This window comes from Cygnus olor, chromosome 11, assembly GCF_009769625.2.
Source record: "Cygnus olor isolate bCygOlo1 chromosome 11, bCygOlo1.pri.v2, whole genome shotgun sequence".
Lineage (NCBI taxonomy): Eukaryota > Metazoa > Chordata > Aves > Anseriformes > Anatidae > Cygnus > Cygnus olor.
Window position 1 is genome coordinate 4222008 of NC_049179.1, and position 24402 is coordinate 4246409.

The following is a 24402-nucleotide window of genomic DNA, read 5'->3' on the forward strand; positions in this document are numbered from 1 at the left end:
CTGATGGTGCAATAGGACTCTGGGATGCCGGGGCCCTGCGTTTAGTGAGTCATTTTACCAGATAAATAGAAGCTAGACACATTCAAAGAATGAGGATGGTGTTGTAGTAGACATAAAGATGGTTTCCAACTGAGCAAAATTTGAGAACTGAATACAAATACACATATTCTTTCAGAAATCTCTAAATCTCTCTCTTTTTTTTTTTTTTTTTTTTTTTTGTTTTGTTTTATTTTGTTTGTTAATGCCACTATTCTGTACTGAGAGATCATGGTTCTGGTATCTCAGGACTAGAAAGCATGTGTCCTACTGTGTTCACTGGACAACTTTAAAATGAAAATAATCAAATTTATAATGCATATTTACAAGCAAAAAAAGCTCAGCTAGATTGAATATGAGAATTGATAAGTGTTTCACTCACAATTTCACTTATTAATGGTTATTTACCTTATCTCTAAATCATTTTCAATAAAGTAAGACAGCCATATTATAAGCTTGCCCTCAATACAACTTCCATTCTGTTCACACATCCTACATGTTCAGCAGGTCACAGTAAGCCACTTCATTAACACTTCTCGGAAGGATCAGGAGATTACTTTTTGCTTATTAAAAATTTGCAAGATTTTTTAAATCAAATAAAGAGGTGTAGAAAACAGGCACTCACACAGCATTCAAAACTTTACTTTGAAACTGGGTTTAACAAAAAGCCCCTTATTTTATAGATTGTTAGTGAGTAAGGCTTACTTTGTGAATTATGAGGAATATAACAATGGGTCTTGGAGAAGAAATTGAAATGGTACAAAAAAAACCACGCACATAATCATTGTATTTGAAGATTTTTATAATTCACAAGCAACTTTATAAGGTCTCATAATTAAAGTGAATGGTTAACAGTCAGGCCTCCACATTTTTTAAACTATGCTATATCAAATCTATATGATAATGTTCCTTTTTAAGATTATATTTACAACGTGTAAACAAATTTTATATTCTGATGGCTGACACACTTAAAACAAGTGGCAAGAAATTAGATACAATGCATTATTATATTTTTACTTTTAGTACTGTGAGACTGTATGAAATTTTGTTGACAAAATATCATTGTCAGAAAAACATTTTGTTCTAGTAACAACATAAATGTGCAAATTTTCTCTCTCTTTTTTACCCCCTCTTCATGATGTGCCTAGAAAAATATTTATACAGAATCCTTTCCACCTCCTGGAAGGTACATCTTTGTTTGGGAAAGTTTCCCATTACCTTAGAAACACAACTGTCTCAAACCTGAGTTGTTTCACACCGAATCCGTCTCGTACCTCCCTTTGCCAGCTCCTCCTCGTTCCCACAACCTCCCTCTGCCAGGCACAGCCCGACTGCAGCTCGCGTTGCAAACCCCCCGCCCTGAACTCACCCCCACTGAAGAACATGCACTTGTCTTTCTAGGCAGGCTAGGCTTGACACTGCTGATGACAAATGGGAAGACAAAAGCTGCACATTAATGGAGAGTGGATGAAACCACTTGATTCCTGCTGGCAGACAGCCCTCTGCCTGCTTTCCACCCGACATGCTTCCTAACATAATTCCCTTTCATTGCGGGGCTCTGGAGAATACCTGAAACCGTAGGAAGAGCAAGACCAAGTCTTGACAGCCAGGATTTAGGCTCATTTAAAATATCTTTGAAACAGGGCCATATCCCTAAAAATCCATCTTTGATTTATTTTTTAATGAGTTCAATTCTTCCTAAACCTATTTATAAATTGGAACTCCTTCACATTATGCATGCTGAATATCTTGCTAGCTACATTTTATTTTTAGAAGACTCCTTTGCCTGACAATTTTGCAGATTCTACTCAACCAGTCTCTGATAAATTCAAATTAAAAACATGATAATTAAATACAAGAAGTATTTCATCCTGTCATAATCTTTGGCTGTCTGGAACATCAGAAGCTGTTATAAAGAAACTGATTTGTTGCCATAGCAATAAGGAGAAAGATACCTAGAAGTTTGTCTGCGTTAATTAATCTGTTGTAAGATAGTTTTTAATGGAAAGCTCAACCCAGCAGGCAAATTTTCGGCATTCTGCATAAAATTTGGTATTTGAAGAGATGTTTATTCTCTCATTCCAGCTCTACCATCGGTTCAGATTGCAGTTCTCTTGTTTCTGTGGCCCATGCCCTATTTTCTCCAATGCAGAGAAAATCCAGAGGTGACTGGCCTCAGGTAATAGATCCTGTGACACATGTCAAACAGTTGGTAGGATTTACAGCTAAAGTAAATCACAAACAGAAAAATACAACAGAGGGTTCTCCTAATGAAGCCCTTATTTTGTTGAGCAATACTTTATCTGAGATGCCATAAGTAACTTGAAGCTTTCCTGTGTCTCCAGACTTGAAAGCTCCATATTTCTTTCCCTACAAGACACCCTGCCTTCATTTTTAGGAAATATATTCAGTCTGCAGTCCTGCTGAAAGGTAACTTTGCTTTCAAGTTGGCAAACAGACCAGCTACCGTGTCCTCTCTGAATACAGCTTTTATCAGGCAGGTCTAGCTCCCACTTCCAGTACCACGTGCACAACCACTACAGCACTTTGTTAAATGGACGATGTTCGGTGAACATGCCTTGGGCATGTCTGGGCCAAAACCAACACAGCAGTAACAGGATTTAAACTTATAAGGGAAATTACACATATTCCAAGACTACATTGGCTTTTAATTTATGCCTCCAGACAATGTTATCTTTTGGAGTGGCACAGAGCAGAAAAAAGCACAACTCTACAAAGCCAAAAGCCCTGTAGGCGTGGGAGGGCCCAGAGGGCCCAGGACTGCTGCTGTAATGGATTCCAGTTGTCCTGGTTTCCCACATCAATTATGTGCCTTTGCACCGGCACCACACTTATGACACGTGGAACCGTGCTGGATTGTCCAAGCACGTTCCCTGCATGCTGGCCAAACGTTTTGCTTGCTGAAACGTTCACACCTTGCAGAGCCAAGGACAAGATTACGAAAACTCACTCAATTGTAATCTGTTGCCTAGGAGATCTCAGATACTTCAGTGCCAGAGAACAACTTTCTACCCTAGGCTGAAATGCTACAGTAAACTTATCTGTTTTACTGCCAAACTACATTCAACAGAACATAACGGTTATTTGATTGGAGGAATCAAGGAACTGAATTAGAAGCTATTTTGAAGTGTGGCTGCTGCTCACTGTACCTTTCTGTCCCGCACCTAGCCCTAGGCTCTACCCCGCTGGGACGATTTTGTGCTGCAGACACACTACTTGGTATGGTTCCTGTCCAGAGGAATATATGGGCCAAACAGAACTGACTATAGCAAGGTTATTACTTAGATTTTATGTTTTATTTATGAGGCATTGGAGAAAGAGAATGAGGAATCTCTGAAGATTTTTTATCCTTTTCCCACTTTTCATTCATTCCAATCCCAGCACAGACTGTCCTGGGAACTGTTCTTAATCACAGTAGATAGCAGTAGCCCTTTAAAGGTCTAGGAATGAACCACGGACTATGCTGTTTCCACCTGGACTTCAGGATGGCAGAAACTCACATAGTTTGACAGACACCAACTGAAAACTTCTAGCCTACAAAAAGACTAACTTCTTTCACCTTTGTGCCAGGGACAAAAGAGATAGGTGAATGTGAACTAGAATTTTGTTTTCTAATTGCTTTTATTCTCCACTTCTCATGCAATAAAAGAGGCTATTTTAATTCCATCTAGAATTGGGAGGAAAATATTTAAGTAGTATTGTTCCTCTTCCATGAATATTTCAGGTATACATTTCAGATAAATAACTTTTCAGTATCTGAAATGCATCAGGAAATGCTGAGCTGGGAGAACTATATTAGGGACATAGAAATTCTTCAGCACACGTGAAGCAAACTTATGAATCAGTTCCACCGGCAGCTGTCCTGCGGATGACAAAAGAATCTAACAGATAAAAAGCTACCAAAATGAAACTGGAATGTTGAGAACTTTGGACAATTTTGTTACTTTATTTCCACTTGATTCTAGCTAGAACTGCAAACACGCTGAAGCACCATGAGAAATGCAGCCCTTGTGATACCTCTTGCCTGATTTCTGGGAAGCTTCCAGTGCGTTCCAAAGTTCACGGCCTGATGTACTGGGACATGCACACAAAAATGTGATGTGAAATTTCCAGATCAGTTCAGTGTGGCAGACTAGCAAAGTTCAGCTGGCAAAGGTGGGTGAACGTCTCCTAGGATGGTTTTTACAAAAAAAGATCGTGAAGGAAGTATGCTTAATACAAAATGAACATTCATTTTAAGGAATGATTCTAACTACATTTCAGCAAACTTTTCCCAAAGGATGGCTACAGACACAGAGCATCAACTCAGGACTGCACAGCACTACTGAGGAAACATTTGTTGAAAAGCTAGAATAACTGCTGTATAAATTTAGAATTCAGAACACTGTAATTACATAACAGCATAATTGCATTTAATTACCTGAAAGCTTAGGAAAGAACTTCTGCAAAATAAAGGAAACTCTTCCTTCAGCTAATGGAAGGTTTTGCTAATAGGTTTGTTAGGTCTAGGTAGAAGAGAAGGTATTTTCTGTTTTAAAAACATCACGCTCTCTATGTGAATCCATAGAGAGAATTCCGGGAGTTATTAAACTCACTGCAGAGGGGTAATAGATGGACCTAATTCAAAAGGAACCGAGTAGAGAGTGACTTTTCCTGCTTGCACTGCCAGTTGTTTAATTTAGGCAGTCTCCCATAAATCTGAACAAAATCCATGACGCTGCTGCAAAATGCAATGTAAGAGGACAAATTGCTTCACTTTCTTTTCCCACAACTGACCCCCCCCACACCCCCCGGAAAAGGTTTGATATATCTCCAGCTGCTGGCTACAGGAGCCTGAGAAGCAAGCAATACCCACCAGTGCCCAGCACACGTGTATGCGGAATATCTATTATCAGGTACACACTTTTTCAAAAAACACAACAAAACAAAGAAATAAACAAAAAAATCCACCAAGAAAAATAACTGAACTTATTGTGCAACGATTTAGCTTACCTCCTATTTTCTTGTAAAATTTAGATTTCTTAAATTTGTCAAGTCAAATCAGTTCGTTGCCTTTTATTAATCTGAACTTCTTGCTGGGAAGTAGCAGCTCTTGTTCCCAAATGTTATCATCAACAGTGAGAGTTACTACCTAGGTGTCCAGCTAGATAATTGTATGTCCCTAATGTTTAAGTCAGGCTTACCTTCCTTATTTTCTTCACATACTTATTCCATCAAAATCAATATACTTATGAGTACACACAACACTCAACTTCTGCTAAAGTTTATTACAGCTGAAGCTATCAGAATACTCTATTATGACAAAGTTCAATTTTTTAAATTTCCAAAAACCAGAGGCATGACATGCCACTAGAGAATTCTGCCTTGTAAAAGCCATCACTAAGGAGGATGCACAGTTAAAACTGGACAGGACATGCAAACCGGTGCTTAGTGAAAGGGAACGCAGCAGCAGCCTTCCAAAGTTAGATTTCATTTCTGCTATGATCTATGGCTGAACCCACCTGTTCACTTAATACAAAGTGACTGACTAACCAAGATTTCCCCCTAGCTTCCTCCAAATCTATTGCCCAATAGTTTCAGTCTAGTAAGAACTATTTCAGTGATGAATCAGTTTTAAACATATCCTTTTTTTCCTTAGACTCTGCGTGGAGAAAAATAAATTGTTCTACTGCCTGGTCACACAGTATAACAATTATTGCTAAAAATATTTTTCAATTTTATTAAAGGATTCTACCAATCTTGATGAACATTTTCTCTAGCAATACTGAAACTCCTGAAATAAAATCTGATGCTAGCTTTTTAAGAAAACAAAACAGCACGCACAACTCCCGGACTGAAAACCATCCTGTGTTTGTTTCTTCTGTTATTAGAGAACAGAAAGAAAATGGTTATCACAATTGAGATGCATAGTGGGTACTGCAGAAGGAAGAAAATCCAGCAGCACACAGAAGTGTCCAACATGCTGAGCTAGGGAATGTGAACGCTTAGACCTTTGTTTCTCTGCTAATACACCATTAACTCTCACACTGTACAACATATCAGTGTGAATGCACTTTATACATATCCCTCTTCCCATAACAATATAAAGATCACTAGAACAGTGAAGGACTGTTAGGGAATATTTCTGCTACCATCATTCCCTGTCAGTAAAGGGCAGAATACAGTGTTTGATGATTTCTTTAGCAAATAATTATATGGCAGACAAAATGTCCAAATGTCCATACTGTTTTTGTTAAATTTAGGAACTTTTGATAAACCCAAGCCAACTGGCACACTACTAGAATAGAAAGGTTTTTCCTTCTCTTTTTTCTGTGGTTTTCCACAGTGGTCTCCAAGGAGAACCTGAGAAGAACTGGGTGGTGAATAGGTCTCAGTAGGTGTCCCCCTTCCAAAGTACTGTGGGATTCTTTCAGCAGCATTGACTAGTCTGCCACCAGCTGTAAGGAAATTTGGGTGCCATTAGTATGCTGAAGATGTTCAGCTTATTTTCTATTTTTTACCAGATCAGAAATGCCATTTTCAGCCAAAAGGCAGACAGGAATGAGAACAAACTTGGCTGAAGCTGGTTCTGCAGTGGACAGAAGCCATGCTGGCAGTGCAGCCTCTCTGCTTCATCTGGGAACTGATATCAGCATCTTTTGGCTGTTTCAATGTCAAGGTGCAGCTGACATTGAAACATTGACATCATTCCAGCCTGAAAAGCAGTCCCCAACCAGAGATCACTTCTCTTATCATGCACAACTATAATGACCAAGACAGGAGAGGCGACTTTAAAAATTTTATTTTATTTTTAATAGATGGGGACATGCAGGGAGACTGGAGTCTCTAGAACTTGCTTCAGTGACAGGATGTTTCCTACATGCAGCAGCATGCACAGCATCTTTTTGGATAAAACGTATGGTACTGGTCTAATGTTTGGTTGCTTTGGTATAGGAGAGGGAAGAGTTCAATTGCATATCTGAGGATGTGGATTTGCTGAGTCCATATAAAACAACACAATACAATAGGAGGCTACAGCATTTTATAAAGTAAATATTAAACACAATGGTGTTTGTTTTTCAAATAACGAGTAAACTGATATGAATGTTTACTGGATATGATCATAGCTCTGAAGAGATGGACCAAAGGGAAAAGGAAATTATGCACTGAATTGAACAGAGAAAACAAGATGTTTTGTTCAGTGTGCATTATATCATCACCTTCTGTGGCCTATCTACATAAACTACAGTATATTATAGCTTGCTTTTTTTTTTGTTTTTAAATGTAAGACTTCAGCTCTGAGGATTCTAGGTTGAACTCAGGTATAATGGTGAATAACAAAGTGGGTAAATTCCCTTACTTTGTGTTCCAGGCATGACAGTCAGAAGCAAATAATTCTGTTTATCTGTGTAACCTTTTGACTATGCTACCAAGTTGGTCACTAGAGATGAATCACATGATGGTTTACAGAGACGAAGGAGCACATTGGGATCATTATAGAGCTTTCTGTAGTTTAACAACAGGGAACAATTCAAAATTACTTCTGGCCACAGAAATTTTATAAGTTTATAATGTTGCTTGCTGAGAATATGATAAAATGCATAGGTCCTGTCTATTTATACTTATTTTACATGTCTATACTACAGTGAAAAGACTATAATGTCCACAGTAGGACCGAGTGAGCATTTTACGCAAGCCAATTTATCTGATCTACATTTCAAAATCCTAAGGAATTAAGAAATTCAATAAAGTGATCTTCAGGAAGTTACTGAATCATTGTATGCACGTGTCTCAGGCTGTGAACAAACATCCTTTTTCACGTCAAGGGTAACTGCCTGCAGCATTCCCCCAGCTATTCATCATTTCCTGAAAGCTACCATTTTATGTAACTCATGCGGTAGATCACTTCATGTAAGCATGCCCTCGTTTGTTTCAAGCAAAATAAATTAGGTTAGTTTAAACAGTTAGAAAAGGTGATCTGAGGTAGTCCAGCTTATTTTGTTTGCAACAACTAGGCAGTGGTCCAACATTGAAGCACTGGCAACAGAACAGTAAGGGTGGTGGTAATCTCTGTCTGGTGGGAGGTGATAAAAAGCTGGAGGTGGTAACCTCTTTGCTGGCACAGATGGATGCAGCCGAGGGTGCGTGTCCACTGTCATAATATGCTCCTTTATAATGGGTGTTAAAGTACTGGTTTTCCAGAGCAGAGTTATATACTCTGAAGCACATTCAGGTTCTTATATACAAAGGAAACTCTGCATCCAAATAGCTTTGTTTATACAGTTACAGGAGTTACAGGAAAAAAAAAGTGTTTTTAACTGCAAAGGGAAAATAAATACAGTAAAAGCAAAGAGCCATTCTGGAAGGAAGGACTTTAAAGGAAGAACTTTTAACTACAGTTTTATACAAGCTTTCTCCTATTTCGAGTCTTTAATTCTTTACACGTGGATAGCAGTCCCACTTTCTTTGCCCTACAAAATATGACAGATTCTAGATAAAATGTGCCAAACCAAATCAGTAACATGAGTTAGTGCTATATGTACCACCTATGCAGAAGATGGGAAAGAAGCTTTTGACAAACTAGAGTAGTTAAGAGGACAATGCAAAATTGAAATCCTAGGCAGAAATTCTACTCTGCAAGGAGAGAGAATCTCCGTATTTGCACATTCAGGGTTCCTTCTCTCCAGATCCTGTTACTTACTCACTTTCCCAGAGAACTAAATGAGATTCTGATCTGCAACTGCATCCAGCTGTTGCTGTACCCTGTGGAGTACCCCTGCCTCTGCCCAGAGTACTGCAGAATCAAGCCCATGGCTCAGCCTCCCTTCTTACTGCGTGTCGTAATGCAGCTACTTGGGCATGAGCATCCGAACAGCAGCCATTAGGATTTTACTCATACAGCCGTTCTCATGGCCGATTGCGAGACAATTCTGATTGCACATCTTCTGATGCCTTTGTCACATCTATACCCTTCACAGAAAGGTTGGAAAGATGTCATTCTAACATTGTTCTAGTCCTTTCTGTATGCTTGCCACGTTTACCAAGGGCAGCTGTTCACCAAGCAGCAAAAATGGCTATCTGGCTGTTGAGCTGAGACACTGATCACTCTTCTGGGCTTGTGAATGTAAGAGGGCAATTTCTGGATCAATAAACCTTTCCTTTCCCCCATGTTGCATTCATAAGACATTTGGGCTCCGCTGTGTCCCCTCTCAAGCATTAAAGAGGGATGTGTTTCCAGATGTCTCACTAGATTCTCCCAGCCACTTCTGTAAAGTTTCACATTGTTGCCCAAATAAGATTGGTCTGTAACTATTTGGAGAATTTTAAGTTCTGAGCCTACATACTTTGTGCTAGTTAACTGAACACAGAGATTATAAAAGCAGCTTTCCAGACACTTTCAAAGATACTTTTCCTTATGCTAATAGAAAAATAAGGGAAGATTTGAGCTGGCTACATTGATATTTTTCACAGAATAATCTTGAGTAAACTGAAATGTAAATTTTTCTGTAATCATTGCTGCTGGGAGACTTAAATGCTTTGTGCTAGTCTTCAGGAAACCTCTTTCAATTTTCTGTCATACCTCTGTTTTGAGTTTCATATGTGGAGTTTCAGGGAGTACTTGCCTAATCAGTTGTGTGATCCCATTTCTTTCTCACCCCTTATGATGAGAGAGTCTCCACTCTCAGTGATATATGCCTTCTCACTTAGTTTGTTTTTTTTTTTTGGTACAATGTCTTGCATCTTTTTTTTTTTTTTTTTTAAATTAGCTCCAATCTTTCAGCTGAATACATGAGATTATCTTAAGGCCATATAAAGTTGTTTTACTGGGACACAATATTTATAGACCTCAAAAGTGAGCCATAAGGATATGTCTCCAAGCTCCTAAAAGAAAATCTACTGAATCAATATAGTTCTCAGAGGAACACAAATCTGTTCCCCTAGTCTTCTCAGATGCATGGTAGCAATTGCCACAATGGGGCTCATATCCTGAATAGGCCTTTGAGTATGAATAGAATACAAATAATTTTCAGTTATTACATTCAGGGAAATTACTCTGCTGTACTAATTTGTATTTTACATGTATTATTTTTATAGGAGTCCAGAAAGACTTGTTAAATGAACAGCTTAAAATGCAAGTAGAATGTAGATAGTAATCTAATCATTTACACTTAAGAAAGAACAACACAGCATAAACACATCAATTTCATTTTACAATGGTTGCAATGTATTAAATTAAAATTATATCTTTTCTTTCCGCATTCCCTTCTTCCCAAACCACTGTGAGACAGTTCTGCAAGGCTATAAGGGATTTCAGCAGTGATAGTGTTCCTGACTTTTTCCAGTTAGCTAATGTGTTACCCTTTGGTACATGACTATTTCTACGTAAGAAAACACTCAGAAGGACTGCAGACTATAGAATTTGGACACTAGACCCAAGCTGTTGTTCTCTTGCAGTAAAGTCTCAGCAACAAAGTATTTTTTTTTCAAAGTCAAAAATTTTCTACAAGCCTATTTCATTTGCTACCAGATTTATTCCTTACCACTGCATCTATTAAACAGAATAAGTAGCTATCACCTATATCTGAATTTTTCTCATATACATTATAAATTACAGGCATTATTATGAATTTTATCTTCATATTATCTGAGTTGTTCACAAAGGTGACTAGTTTGTAACATAGAAGTGGCAGAATGCAATGCAGAGGCTACAGAGAGGTTAACGTTGACTTGGGAGAGGCTACTGTGCACGTCCATGACAAATAGAAAAATTAAATGAGTAACTTCACTGATCAGCTAATATCTTATCCACAAGCATACCCCACTGCTTCCTTCCCAAGAGGTATTGCTAATTACCTGGGTGCAAAGTTTACAGGTTCAGACGGCCAGCATACAGTGCTTTTAGTAATGGCATCTCATAAAATGCACTTTCTCAAGGCTCTGTGTCCTAACTCTACTCAGATGCTGATTTACTGAGATTTCAAGGCCACTATCACCTGTCTGCCTGTCCTTTTTCTTCTAAGCTATAGCCGGGATACTTACAAACTTGGTAAATCAGACTACTTGTTAAGGAGCTGAGTTCATCATAATCAGATTCAGCATTTGTCATAGGGTCAAGTCTGCTATGAGCTAACTCCTCATGTGTATCCTACAGGAAAGCATCCACACACTGAGGTCCACTAATTAGCCAGCTGATTGTCACCCACTTTCCACCAAAGCAGTTGTAATTCAGTAATATCCTATGTACACATGCTGTGCAGGTCACGCATACTTCTTGGGCATGAAAGAAACTAGGAAATCTAAAACCTAACAACAGTTTAATGGTCAGAAGCTGTGTCACCGATCAGCCAGCAAAGCTGTAAGAGGACTACAGTTTGTAAGGCACTAGGCACTGCAAGAGCAGAGAACTCCTGAGGGGAAAGTCCACAAACTCGCCACAACCTACGCAAGACACTAAGTACTCCCAGCTCCCACTGATTTCAAAAGGAAATCTGCAGGCCCTTTGTTAGCCTTGCTGCTGCGTGATCAACTCTGAATAACTTCCTTTTTCACCATCTGGCAACTGAACTCTTAATTCTTTGTTTGTGCTTTCCAGGCTGTCAGATTTAATATGTCCATTAGTTAATGATCCCATCCTCACCTTTAAGTTTATGGAGGATTTTTCTGTTCTAATCATAGCAAATATCACAACAAACATCCTTACATTTCTACTTCTTGAAGATGAGATCACATTAAGCAAAACGGACACTTCTTCTGGAAAAATTTCATATATCCAACTTACCGAGCCCATAAATTTAAACATTTACAGTAAAATTTAATATTTTTCATGCTCATTGGACCTTCTCCACTAAAACAGATCCATTTTGCTTTGTGAAACAAACCTGGCTTCAGCACACTTGCACTGTGCCGCCCTGTTGGATTCTGTCAAACAGCTCCTGGTGGCAGAACACGAGGCTGTTTCATTAACCATCCACCAGCAAATCTAATAACGTGAAAAATTTCAGCAGCTCATTCATTCATGGTTCAGTTAATTTATGTTAAATTTCTCCCTGGTGAAATATCACAAGTAAAGATCAAAGAAACTCAAGGGAACCATTTTTCTTCTCATATTCATACATTTGTGAAGTCTGGAGAGAATGAGCAAGAGCAGCTGATAAATTCAGACAGTTTGCACTTCCAACACAGGAAAGAGTTATAAAATAAAACCCCACCCCAGCTAGGAAAATATGACATGGGGAAAGTTAGTATCTTCGTTCAAAGTATGCTGTTTACTATCAGAAACTTGTTAACCAAAACAAAGCTTTCGCTGACTGGGAGACTGAAACTCTGCTCACAGACCAAAAGCATCACAGCAACATAAGCATCCCTGAGCTGTTCTACCCCGGCAGCACCCTCTTTCCGTCTCTCCCTGGCTTTCAGTTCAGATTGTTCTGCTGACAGCTCCTGCTTAGGGCAAAGTATTGGGAGACACTTTTTAGATCAGGAACTTTTCCATTCCAAGCTTTCAAATAAGACTTGTGGTTCATATATTTATTTATTTTCCCAATTGTTTTGCAATAGGTTTTAGCAATCTATAATTAAAACATTACCTGAAAAAAATGTGAGTGCTGTGAGGTGTTCTAGAAAATAATTACATAATAATGGTATCATAATTCACTTTTGAATATAGTCCTGTTGTTAGCCAATTTCTATGCATTCAAAATATAGAAAGCAACTTCATTCATCAGTTTGGTCCGTATCATTTTACAACTAATACGCCACACATGTAAATAATAATCCAGATGAAGGTGAACAGTCTGACACATTATCGCCAAAGCCCAAACACTTCAGACTACTTAAGCGATCTAACGGATCAAACCAAAATTAAAGATCTGGTCAGAGAGAAATTGATATTGAATAATCCTGTCTGGCTTTACAGGTCTAAGGGATATAACTCCTACTAAGAGTTTCATATGCTTTTAATCTTTTAATGAGTTTTTGCATTGTACAGGGCACACTGTATTAGGTATTCTACAAAATAATATCGTGCATAGAAGTTTTCACAGGACACCTGCAATAGCCTGCAGAGCTCAGCTATAGCCCTGCCAATTTTGATAACAGCTCACCTCACGCTAACAAATCTGTGTAGGACACCACTGTGAGATGACTCTTTATAAAATCGCTCTCTTTCTCTTAGTAAAAGAGAAATCAGTACTAGAGTGCTAGACAAAAGTACTCAATCTGTGAACTACAGTTCAAGTGATAGCAGTTGTTCTAATCAGGACCAAGTTCATCTGTACACAAAGTCGTAACAAAAATTGTATGACAGCAACAATAAGAACCCTAATACAGGTTCACAATGCAAAATCTACTTCAAAATAGGTCCACAGTAAATCTTCTTAAAGGCTCTTTTTTTTTTTTTCCCCTAAATTTCCAGTCAATGTTTGATAAGGAGTTTCATTTCTAGACCTTATTGCATGAAGATATTTTTGTAAACAGTGTGGATTACATACCGAGAGGTTATTGCAGAGGTTTCAGAGGAACTACATGCAGCCATTATAAAATATGAGTTCGGAGAAACTCAGGATGCACTTAAAATTATCTAAGTCTTTAAATACTGTACTAGTGAAAACATCAAACTCTTGCTTAGATGAACACACCTAGTGATTCTCAAAGCAAACAGTTCCAACGTGCTGCAAAACCAGGATTTCCGCTCAGCTATTTTGGCTTAACTAAGGCTTTCATACAAAAACAGTAAAAACAAAACAACTCTGTATAAAAATATCAAAGGCACAATGAAAAAACAAAACAGGATCACATCTGAGAGGCAAGAGAAGAAGAAAGAAGAAAGGGAGAAGACTATTAAAGCAAAATATAACTCCTAAGAGCATATCCTTTAATATTTTCCCATCATTTCTTTTGAATAGATTTCTTGGAAGTGCAAACATTTTGTGGGATCGGATGCCAAGTCACCATTCTTAGACTGAGACCTTTGGATGCTTTGTCCTATCTGCTGCCATGAACAAAGACCACTTATACTGGGATTTAATTATACTCAAACTGGGCAGATTCCCCCACTGAACCAATGGGCTGCCTGGTGTTGACGTATTATTTCTTTGTAATACTTACTTCAGCCCTAAGGAAAAAACTCATCCAAATTCTGTCCATTTTTCCTTTCCACCGCTGACCTCTTTATTTCCCACTGCCTTTCTGCAAACTCTGAGACAGACGTTTGTCTTATTCGGAGTATCAGAATGGTGCCAAGCATAAATATTCACAAGGGTACTTTGTGAGAGTAGCTAGTACCAAAAATTCATAAGTAAACCTAACAATTCACTAACTTCCCTGTCTGTGCAGACGAGGCTGGCTGTGCATATGAATACCGTGCCTGTGCCTGTGCCTGCCCCTGCCCACCAGCTCGCTCTGCAGAGAGCTGCCTCCACCTCGCAGGGAGCAGAGCTATTACATAGCAGACTGCTCCGAGGCTGTCCCATGGCTCGTCGAGTTTCACTCAATGATGCCCTCCTTTCCTAATAGTCTAAAGATTCTAATGCTTCTATCTTCTCATTCTTTCAAGTTCTCCATTATTTTTTCTGAGTTTCATGCGCTCATGCTGCATGAATTTCATTTCTCCTCATCCTACCAAATGCTGTGATCCAGAAATTATGCTGAATTTCTGACCTAGCAAATTGGCACCAGACAAGTGACTTCACTGCAGGATCACAAAGCAAAAAAAAAGTGAGGCCATAAGCAGAAAATAAACTCCCACTTCCAGCACAGCTCTCCTAAAAATACAACTCGGAGAACGTATTATCTCTTGCTAAGCTGTCCATTTCCCCCACCACTCTTCACTCAATTTACTTCTGCCATGACAGTGTCAGTATACATGAAATGTTTGCAAGGAAAATGAATATGAGCAATAGAGGTTTTTTTCTTGGTCCCTTAGAAATAAAATTGAAGAAAACAATGTTCTGAATCATGAAGTTATAAGCAAGATACATGCACAGTTTGAATCCTTTGACCTACATTTCCTATTTAGCTCCTGTCTACCTCTTCCAGGTTTAGAGCCGATTTGGCTTTTCAATGGAGCTGAACAGAAAAACATTTTCATATCCTAAGAATGTTTTCCAGCCCAAACTGGATATAAAAGCCAAAACATCAACAGCAACAAAACTGCAAATCAAAGCTCCAAGCATTTTGAAGTAAATTAGCCAAAATGTGCTGTTGATCAATTCTGATTTCACGATTATTTAATTACAAAAAAATGTACAAGTATTTCCAGACAATTAATAATTTTGAACAGCAGCAGCAAATATGAACACGGATAATGCGGATGTCAAGATGGAATGAAAGTTTTCAACTGAGATATTTTAAAGCCTGTTATTTTCCACAGATTGTTCCTGTTTCAGAGATCTGCCAAAATCAAAAGTGATGGCAGGAAGCTCTACGTCAAGCATTACACAGTGGCTGTAGTGGTTGAAACCAAAGGTCCACTTAGTTCAGCCACCTGCTGCTGTGGCCAAAAGCTGATGCTTGCTGAGCAGGGGAATTTTTCATATACATATAGCACTTCCAGCACGTACTCTCAGTCATCAACCTTTTGCAGTTTGAGGATCTTCTGAGTAAATGGTGGTGTTGATCCATTTAGTAATCCTCACTGGATTTCTCTTACGTAGACACATCCACTTTCCAACTGACCTTCCATAACCGCCTAATACCTGCATTACACCCAGCAGGTAATTCTACACATTAACTAGAGGACTTGTGGTGAACTGTTTCTCCTTTTATTGCTATCAAAATAACCCTTCCAACTTGTACTAGAAGAGACTTAAATAACTGATCCCTCCTCTATTTTTTTCCATACAGGTTATGATTTTATAGACCTCTATACCGTATCACTCTCTTATTGTTTCATTTCCTGTCCTGATCTACTTAGCTTTATATTTGTCTTTATTCATTTGCTCTCGCCTCTATCTGATAACATTGTATGAAGGCATATGTATCCATATGTATCCAGGCAGTTTGTGACCATTTCTTCTTTTCGCTTTTAATGCCAAGGAAAAGGAAATGCAAACCCTAAATCAGGCATCTGAATATTTTGGCCGAAAACCTGGCCAAAAATTTAGTCATGCATATATTTGCAAACAAGCACTTCCATGAAGGAAGAAAAAATGGTACTGGAAAGAAAGTCTGCAGATAACAAAAGGTCAAAGTAAACAAAGTTTAAGACTAGAACACATTGCAAGTGTTTTTTTCTTTTTTCAGATTTACCTACTTTTAAATATTACTTGCAACTATGCAAGTTTTGTTTAGGTAACAGATGGAGTTTTATTTTTGTTGTTGTTAGCATTTATGTATAGTAACAATTTTAGATATATATTATGGGTTAGTCCAAACCATTCCTGGAAAGACCAATGATTCTACTGATTTCCCAGTATTTTGGTTCATAAAATTCAGATTAGATCAGATGAAACCCTTGGGGTACTAATTTCAATTTAGCAATCATGCATTGTGCAAGCAGCACTTAAACGTTCATATTTAGAAGCGTTTTACTTTAGATGAGGAAACAAGGAGGACAGCATATTTGTTACCCCATAAATAATGCATGCTGCTTAATAGTTGTGTGGTTGGTGCATCCTTCTGCTCCCTTTTCAGGAGAGGAGAGTAAGGGAGATTGTATGCATTGTTCTGCACAGGGCATCAGCCCAGAACCCAGGAGCTGACTTACAAACTCAGAGACACTCTTCATTTCTTTGTGTGCTGGTTTCCCTGCTCTTTGCAACAATTGCCTCACAAGCTTATTGATTATTGTACTCAAGATCACATTTTTACTGGTGAACAAACTAATATTTGTACATTACTTCACAATAAAAAGAGGAGTGGGAAAAGTAATTTACCTTACTTAACGGGAAAAGAAAAATATTATCAAGTTTTTTACAATCAGCATTCTTTCAGTAAGTTTTCACCTGATACACAAAGGCAAAAGGACAGTTTGGGGGTGAGTGTTATCCCCTTATTTGCCTTGTTCTCCAATCATCACTCTGATACTTGATTCTAAATAAAAGAGATGTGGAAAATAAGTTTTGAAGTTTCACATAGTAAAGAGAGGTCCTACAGGGAAGAAAAAAATTAGAAAAGTAAGACAAGAACCAAAAAGAAGTGATTCTTTTGAGTGTTTTGGGGCATCCGAGTATTCAAAACCAATGAGAGAAACAATTCAGCAAGAAAAGGAATAAAAATGCATGCTCCAATACATGTAAATAATAAAGAATCAATTTAGGAGAAAGCAGAAAGAAAATCTGCTAATTTTTGTCTCTTGAAAGACAAAGTTATACTTCACTTTACTCCTTCCTTTATCGAAACCACCAATAAATCTATTATTTGATTCACAACTGACTCATATAAGAGACACAACTGAATAGTTGAGGCAAACAACAGCAAGACGAAATCAAACTATGATAACTATTTAATCTGTTTCATCATCTTTTCAAATACTTCTTAGTAAGACTTCTGCTTTGATGTTCTCATTTTTTCCCTCCAGATCCCCAAATACTGCCATTTAAGGCACTCTACAGAAGTAAGACTGTTTGTATCTATCTCTACCATCTGCCCAAATGCTTTCAAGAGAGGCAATTTTAAATAAACAGCAGCAGCAGGTACATAAGTATAGAATTTAAAAGGAACTGACACGGGTCTTAGCAATTATTTTTGATAAGCAATTTCTGAGAGTTACTTGCACTCCTTTATGTCTAAGGCCACCAAGCAAACAAATTGTACTAAACAATGATCTGCACTGAATATTCTGAACATATTTTACAGTTCTTGTATATGCCATAAATTCAGTGCTGGGCATTTTTTCCAAATTACTTTTCCTTTGGAAAGTGTTCTGACTTCAAAGAAGAGAGAAAGACAGACTGAGACCTATTATTCTAGGTCTTAACTCCTTATTAACATGTTAGTAGCACTTTTTAAATCACAGTTCCATTATTACTGAAGCAAACATTACATTTCCTGTTTTCTCCAATACCCTGCATGCCAGAAAATAAGTTAGAAAGGCAGTAACTAGAAAATTATAGGGATATGGGACTCTGCTGACAGTTATGCCCGTTCTGCTTCAATATATGTCTGTAAATCAGTAATATAAAAGCAAACAAATGCTCACTTAATGTTTCCAGTCCTATCCTATCATGTTTTTGGTTCAACACATTTTTGAAAGGCAGAAGTCCAGTCCTGATGCAGAATATCTATGATTATTGTGTGTTGTACCTTTGTATTTGTGTCAGCTATTGTACAGGAAACCTTGTTCAAAGAGATGCAAAATGCTTAGGTAAATACACACTTGATGAAACCTACCATTTCTTTATGGTTTATATAATGTTGCTTAAATTTTGTACTACTTTCATGCTTGTTCTAAGAGCCTGTCATTTTCTTGTGGTGTTTTGTGTTAGATTTACCAAATGGATTTGCTTAGAAATCTCACAGTCTGGGGATTAGGACAGGTGCTTCTACAGAAAGTAAGGGGGGGTTAGTGAAAAGGTTTTCTGATAGCCAACTGCAATGTGACAACTATGGTTCTAGCAAGATCAGCTATAAGAGAAACATTTATCAAAATGAGGGACCTGAACACTTCCCTGTCATTAGCTTCTCTTCTAAGTGATTAAAAATAAATAAAAATCTGGCTATTGGAAGTGAGGCAGTGATAGAGTCCACTTGCCGTGGCCCAAAGAAAAATCACCAACATGCCAATGCCTTCACTCAATTTCTCCATAGAAATGCCTAATTCTGGGAATTGCAGTAGTTGTGTCAATTGTTCCTCAAATGTGTTGGAAAGTGGTCACATTGGAATACCATAATACATAAGCACCCTTTTGGAAACATTTTAATGCATGTAAAAGTGGCAAGCCACCTGAAAGATGACTATAGATTTCCTAAGGCTCAGACAAATCCCCTGACAAACATGAGGAGTGACTGCAGCAAGGGTCAGAAGGCAATTCAGAAAAATATGTCGCGTCTAGGTAGTGGGGTGTGTATGTATGCTTGCACGTATGATTTTCAAGTATACTTAACATACCAACAGCCCAAAGTTCAGCTTCCGTTCAGGTTTACTTAATTAATTTTTAAATTACCTATGGATTAGCTGAGTGCCATTGAGAAGTTCTCTTCAATCCTCTTCAGTGAGACCTTGTTAAAAAACACTTCCTGCAGAATTCCATGACAGGAGGAAGGATGCTGAACCTCATTTTTCTCAGAAAAAAAAATCACTTTCCTTAATTGGGAATGACAATTTAAATCAAAGGTTTTAATGCTGTACTGTGAGATTAATTTAAAACCTATGATTTAGCAACAATTAAAATTTTGCTCCTAACATTAAATAATTCCACAGTATTTTGTCATTCTCATTCCCAAGACATCTTCAGGCAGATTTTGTGACATGAAACAGATATTTTAGTGTGGCATTTTTATGCCCATTTAAACATGATGCAGAAAGAAACTAATACTTAGATTCTGGATCTCTTCCCCCAAAAAAAGCATACAATATTTCATGGTTTCAAATCATTGCCAGTGTACAGACCTTTGCATACTTTCCAGTAAAGTATGCAAAAGTAGCACCAAAAATTCTGTAGTTAAGAAAAACATGTAACTTCTCATCTGCTGAGGTGATTCAATCCAAGTCAGAAATTGTTTCTTCACATTTACTAGCTTTCTTATTATTCTTCACATGGTCCTTTCATCTTAGTTTGGAGTTATTAGAAGCAGGACTGCAATCACCTAAGGCAATAAACTCTAATAATGGGAATAAAGTAGCGGGAAACAATAAATGAATGTATATCTTGCACATGCCAATGTGCATAGCATTCAGATGGCTACTAGAGCTACCACTACCAGGAACATAGGTCTCTTCTTTTTTTCTTCTCTTCTCTCTCTTTTTTTTTTTTTTATAATCCCAGTTGATAAAAATGTTTTTGTTCAACTGGGAATCAGTCCTTTGGTTTCCTTTTAGCAAAACAAACAAACAAACAAACAAAAAAACAACATAATTGTTGGACTAAGATCTTCAGAGAACAAGGGAAGTCAGCCAGCAAGTCACTCAATCTAGATAAGAGCTACTTTTCCAAAAGGAAACTTCTTGGAGTTAGAGATGATCTTGGTACTCTCAGCTGCAACTAGTTCAGGAAAATTTTCAGCAATTTTATTTTGCAGTTTTTGCAAACTGACGTATGAAACTTTGCAGCTCCCTTTGATCATGTCACTGAGTCACTGGCATGACATTTTTAGCTAAAGTGTTATAGGAGCCAACCTCTTTAGACAATATTTCTTTCTCCAAGTCATTACATGGATTAATAGATTGAAGCAGTTCTTTGTCTAATAACAATAGATCCTACTGGAAATTTTCACTTTTGACAGCCATGAAGTTTAAACTGTATTTTTAATTCCCTCTCTCAGACTTACTTTGCTTTTGGCAAGCCAAAAGCTAATCCATTAAAGCAACAAAAACATTTTCACAGTGGATGTATAAAGAAAGCAGCTTTTTATGATTGTTTTCTGTAGTATGTACAAACAATAGAGAGTGACAAAATGTCTTAGCATTGTAACAAGCATTGAGAAAAGGTGAAAATAAGGCATAAACCAAAGAAAGGATGTGTACAAAGAAAGAGACAAATTACATAACTTTTGTTTTTCTTTTTGTATTAAAAAATAGAGCACAGTGCTTATTTTTGTGTAGACTACTCACCAAGCCCTGAAGTCATCAGAGGTTAAGACTACCAACATCATTAAACCTCTTTCCAATTTTCTGTTCTACAGCTAGACCTTCACCTTCTCCTGATATTACTCTCATCAGAAGCAGTCCTCTCCCAGCAAAAAATCCAATAGAAATGCTCTTAAATAGACTTTTTAACAGATAAATTATCACTCTCAATCCTAAATAGCTATCACAGAAGTGTCATTAAAGAAAAACATTAAATGCTGAAGCTAAGAATTTTCATGACCAAACCTTCACTAACTTTCAAGATTTTTCAATTCCAGCTGTTGTAGATGGCTGAAGAGATTTCTAACTTGGCTAAAAGGACTTTCTAATATTTCCTAGCTATGAAACATAACATCGTCTGGAGTTACTTTGAATGTATAATAATTAGTGAGAGAAGGAAAACAGTGCACATCCAGTTCAGTTCAGTTTGGGAGCTTTATTACCAGGATAATTATTCACTGAACCAAATTAAATATGCTGCTTGGATCATGTTTTTCACTGTACCAAAATAAAAACTTGAATCAAGTTTCCAACAAGATTGACATGTGGCAAAAATAGTCCAATCTAAAACCAGAATGCTTTCATGTTAGGGTTCTTTGTACTGTATAAGATGCCACTACTGCAAATACATATACATGGGAGTATCCCAACACCAAATGTGCTTGCAGAATAAAGGCTTATGTGCTTTTAACAGAATAGTGTATTATGTTCTCTAATAGTTTAATTGTTATTGTTCAAATAGATGGACTCGGATGCACACCTGGACTACCTCAAGCATCAAAAGAAAACACTTTTTAACCTAATATACAGTTTAGGCCCATCTGGAGTAGGTAGCTATTATATGTAACTAGAGTTTCAATCTTACTAATTTATGTTATAAACTGTCTCATTAGTAACTACTTCAGGTTTTAGATTCCATCCTATTCTGACTGTTATTATGAATTTCATTTCAGAGGCACTGGGATCACAGAGTGAGCACACTAGAACAAAGAAAGATCAGCAAAGCTTAGAAACCAAATTTCAGCTCTATACAGATACAACTGAAGAAGGATGTCAGATTTTGTTCAATCAGTTGGAGACTCTTGACAAATGCAGTTTCAATGACTCTCTTCCTCTGGTGATGATAGTCCATGGCTGGTCGGTATGAACTCACATTTTATTTTTAATTCAAACTACACCTGATTTGATATACTTTCCTCTTCATTATGCTAGTGCCAAAAGCAACTTTGGAAGAAAGACTGGGATCTGAAATATGGTGGATTTCCCTAGTAGCAATCATGGCTAGAAATAATACAAAGTGGATATTCCCCACTGAGATTCTGAAGGAACACTCAACAAGCAATTTTTCATATGAGAGCCCCATGCCAGAAATTAGATTCATCCCTGGTTTAAAGCCAGAGTTCAAACAAGCAGCTGAATTAATGTGCTATGCCTCTGGAGGACTGAAATCCAGTTTCATTTCTCTGATATGTTTACTGCCAGATATTTACAAACTTACTGAAAAAAGTGCACACAATCTCCCCACATCTTTCTCATAGGTACAGCTTTAAAGATAACTTCTCTATAAGCTTTTTCAGCTGAAATTGAAGCCCTGAATGTCAATGAATTACCACTGAACTGCTTCAAGTTAAATGGTTAAAAAAATCCACCAAAAACCTTCTTCAAATGAACAGAATTGCTGTGCTACAGTGAATTTTTTTCTGATCTCAGCCGGAGAAGAAACAAAAGAAAAGAAAGGATAGGAAGTCATGTCATTTGAACAGATCTTTGATTCTCATAGAACCAATGTCATCACTTAAGATGGCAAAATACAACTGTGTCACTGCAAATACACAGTCAGAGAAAAGTTGAACAACACACTTGATGTGCATAACTCTCAATACATGTAACAGCAGAGATGGAATATTGCCCAGATTAATTTAGCCAAGCCTCCCAAACAAGAATTTGTTCAAAGCCTATACCCTTCTCAAAGAACTACGGAGCTGAGGCTGCTGCCATTGACACTCAACGTTCACATTAACTTAATCTACAGAAGTATTAGACTCTTAGAGAAAGAAGTGTGTTTGGAAACCCAAAGACAACACATCTGAATTCTGTTAAAAGACCAGAAGAGATTAGTATGTTCCATTAATTGATGAAATATGCGCAACCAGCTCTGCTTAAATCTGAGATTTATTAAATAGTAATTCTGGTCCCTCAAATTGGAAGCAGTAAAGATGCTAGTAAAGAAAGTTTGATCCAGTCCTTGAAAAAAAGAATGACTCAAAGGAGAGGAAAAAAGAGGATTTCATAACAGAACAAATATAGAAGGCAAACACTCACTGGTCTGCAACACTCCAGCTTTCTTCACTCTCCCCTTCAGCTTAAATTTACAGGGACAGCTGCTCCTTAATGAAATCAGAAACTTCCTGGGCATTTCTGTCTTTCTTTTTAATCACTAATACCAATTGTCCCAGGATGCATAAGAATATTTAAGGACATAATTTCATCGATAAGAGCTCACATCTATCTACCTAAAATATTATACAGTTCATATAAATTCTTGATTTTTGTCCACCCAAAATCAAGGATTCTCAGCAATGAGGCATGTTGAAGCCCCTAAGATCTAGTTATCAACACTAACTCACCTTGTTTATTTTATGTTTTACACTTCCTTGAGCTTTTCACACAAAATATTTGTTAGACACTGCTTTTTCTTAAGACTCTTTTTATTTTTTTTTGAACAAAACAGGTGGATGGGATATTAGAAGACTGGATTTGGAAAATGGCAGCAGCTCTGAAGTCTCAGGATAAACAAATTAATGTGATCATTGCAGATTGGCTTACATTTGCTCACCAGCACTATCCCATTGCTGTACAGAACACCCGCCACATAGGACAGGAGATAGCAGACTTCCTGGAATGGCTGGAGGTAAGGGCGCCCAGGTCAAAATGTGTTTCTTTAGAAAAGACCTATTTACCTGTTCTTATGCTTCTACCACCTTTCTGAAATACTATGCTGGCTAATGCTGTTCATTGCAATCAGTTATGTTTCTTCAATACACTGTACATTTTTCTTCCATCAATTTTCATATGACTTCAAAAAAAATTTGTCATTCAAGAGAAAAAAACCAAGTAGTCTTTTTTATTAGAATACTTTGATGTGTCTTTAGAGTTGAGATCACTTCATGCTACTTTAGTTTTTCAATTAGCATGTGTGCAGAGAGCTGGCATTCTTTGCATTATAAAGCTACTCAATATTTCAAGTTCAGAACTTGGTCAGTAGAAGAAAGTCAGAGTAAGTTCCACACTTTGCAAACAGGCATATTGTCATTTGCAAGTAGCTAGTTCAGCACAAGGGGGTTATGTGTCCTATGTCTAATGCCGAATTCCAGCATGACATCACATCAGATTTTTGTTTAGTTTCCCATAGATTATTCTAAAATAATAGCTTGGTGATTGAGTGTAAAGGTAGACTTTTTAGGAGGACAGATACACATAGCAAAGCAGATGGCACAGAGGCAGTAATGAGTACAGAGCCATGCTAATCTAGTGACTACTCACCAAAACTCCCACTAGGTAGGAAGCAGAGGCCATGTCTTACAGCAGTTTTAGCTATACCTGCAGCTGCCAGACTGAAAATGTTATAAAGGAGTCTGCAA

General features: G+C 37.5%; 1 protein-coding gene across 2 annotated transcripts in view; it reads left to right on the forward strand.

Annotated features, from left to right (window-relative positions):
- Window positions 1–24402, forward strand: part of LIPC (lipase C, hepatic type) — a 73117-nt gene that overhangs the window by 35114 nt on the left and 13601 nt on the right. The window contains exons 3-5 of one of the 2 annotated variants that reach the window (XM_040569616.1): window positions 21504–21591; window positions 21715–21902; window positions 23493–23672. In XM_040569616.1, the coding sequence (XP_040425550.1) occupies window positions 21504–21591; window positions 21715–21902; window positions 23493–23672 (456 nt within the window). The remainder of the gene's footprint in view (window positions 1–21503; window positions 21592–21714; window positions 21903–23492; window positions 23673–24402) is intronic. The other variant, XM_040569614.1, reaches the window with a different exon arrangement.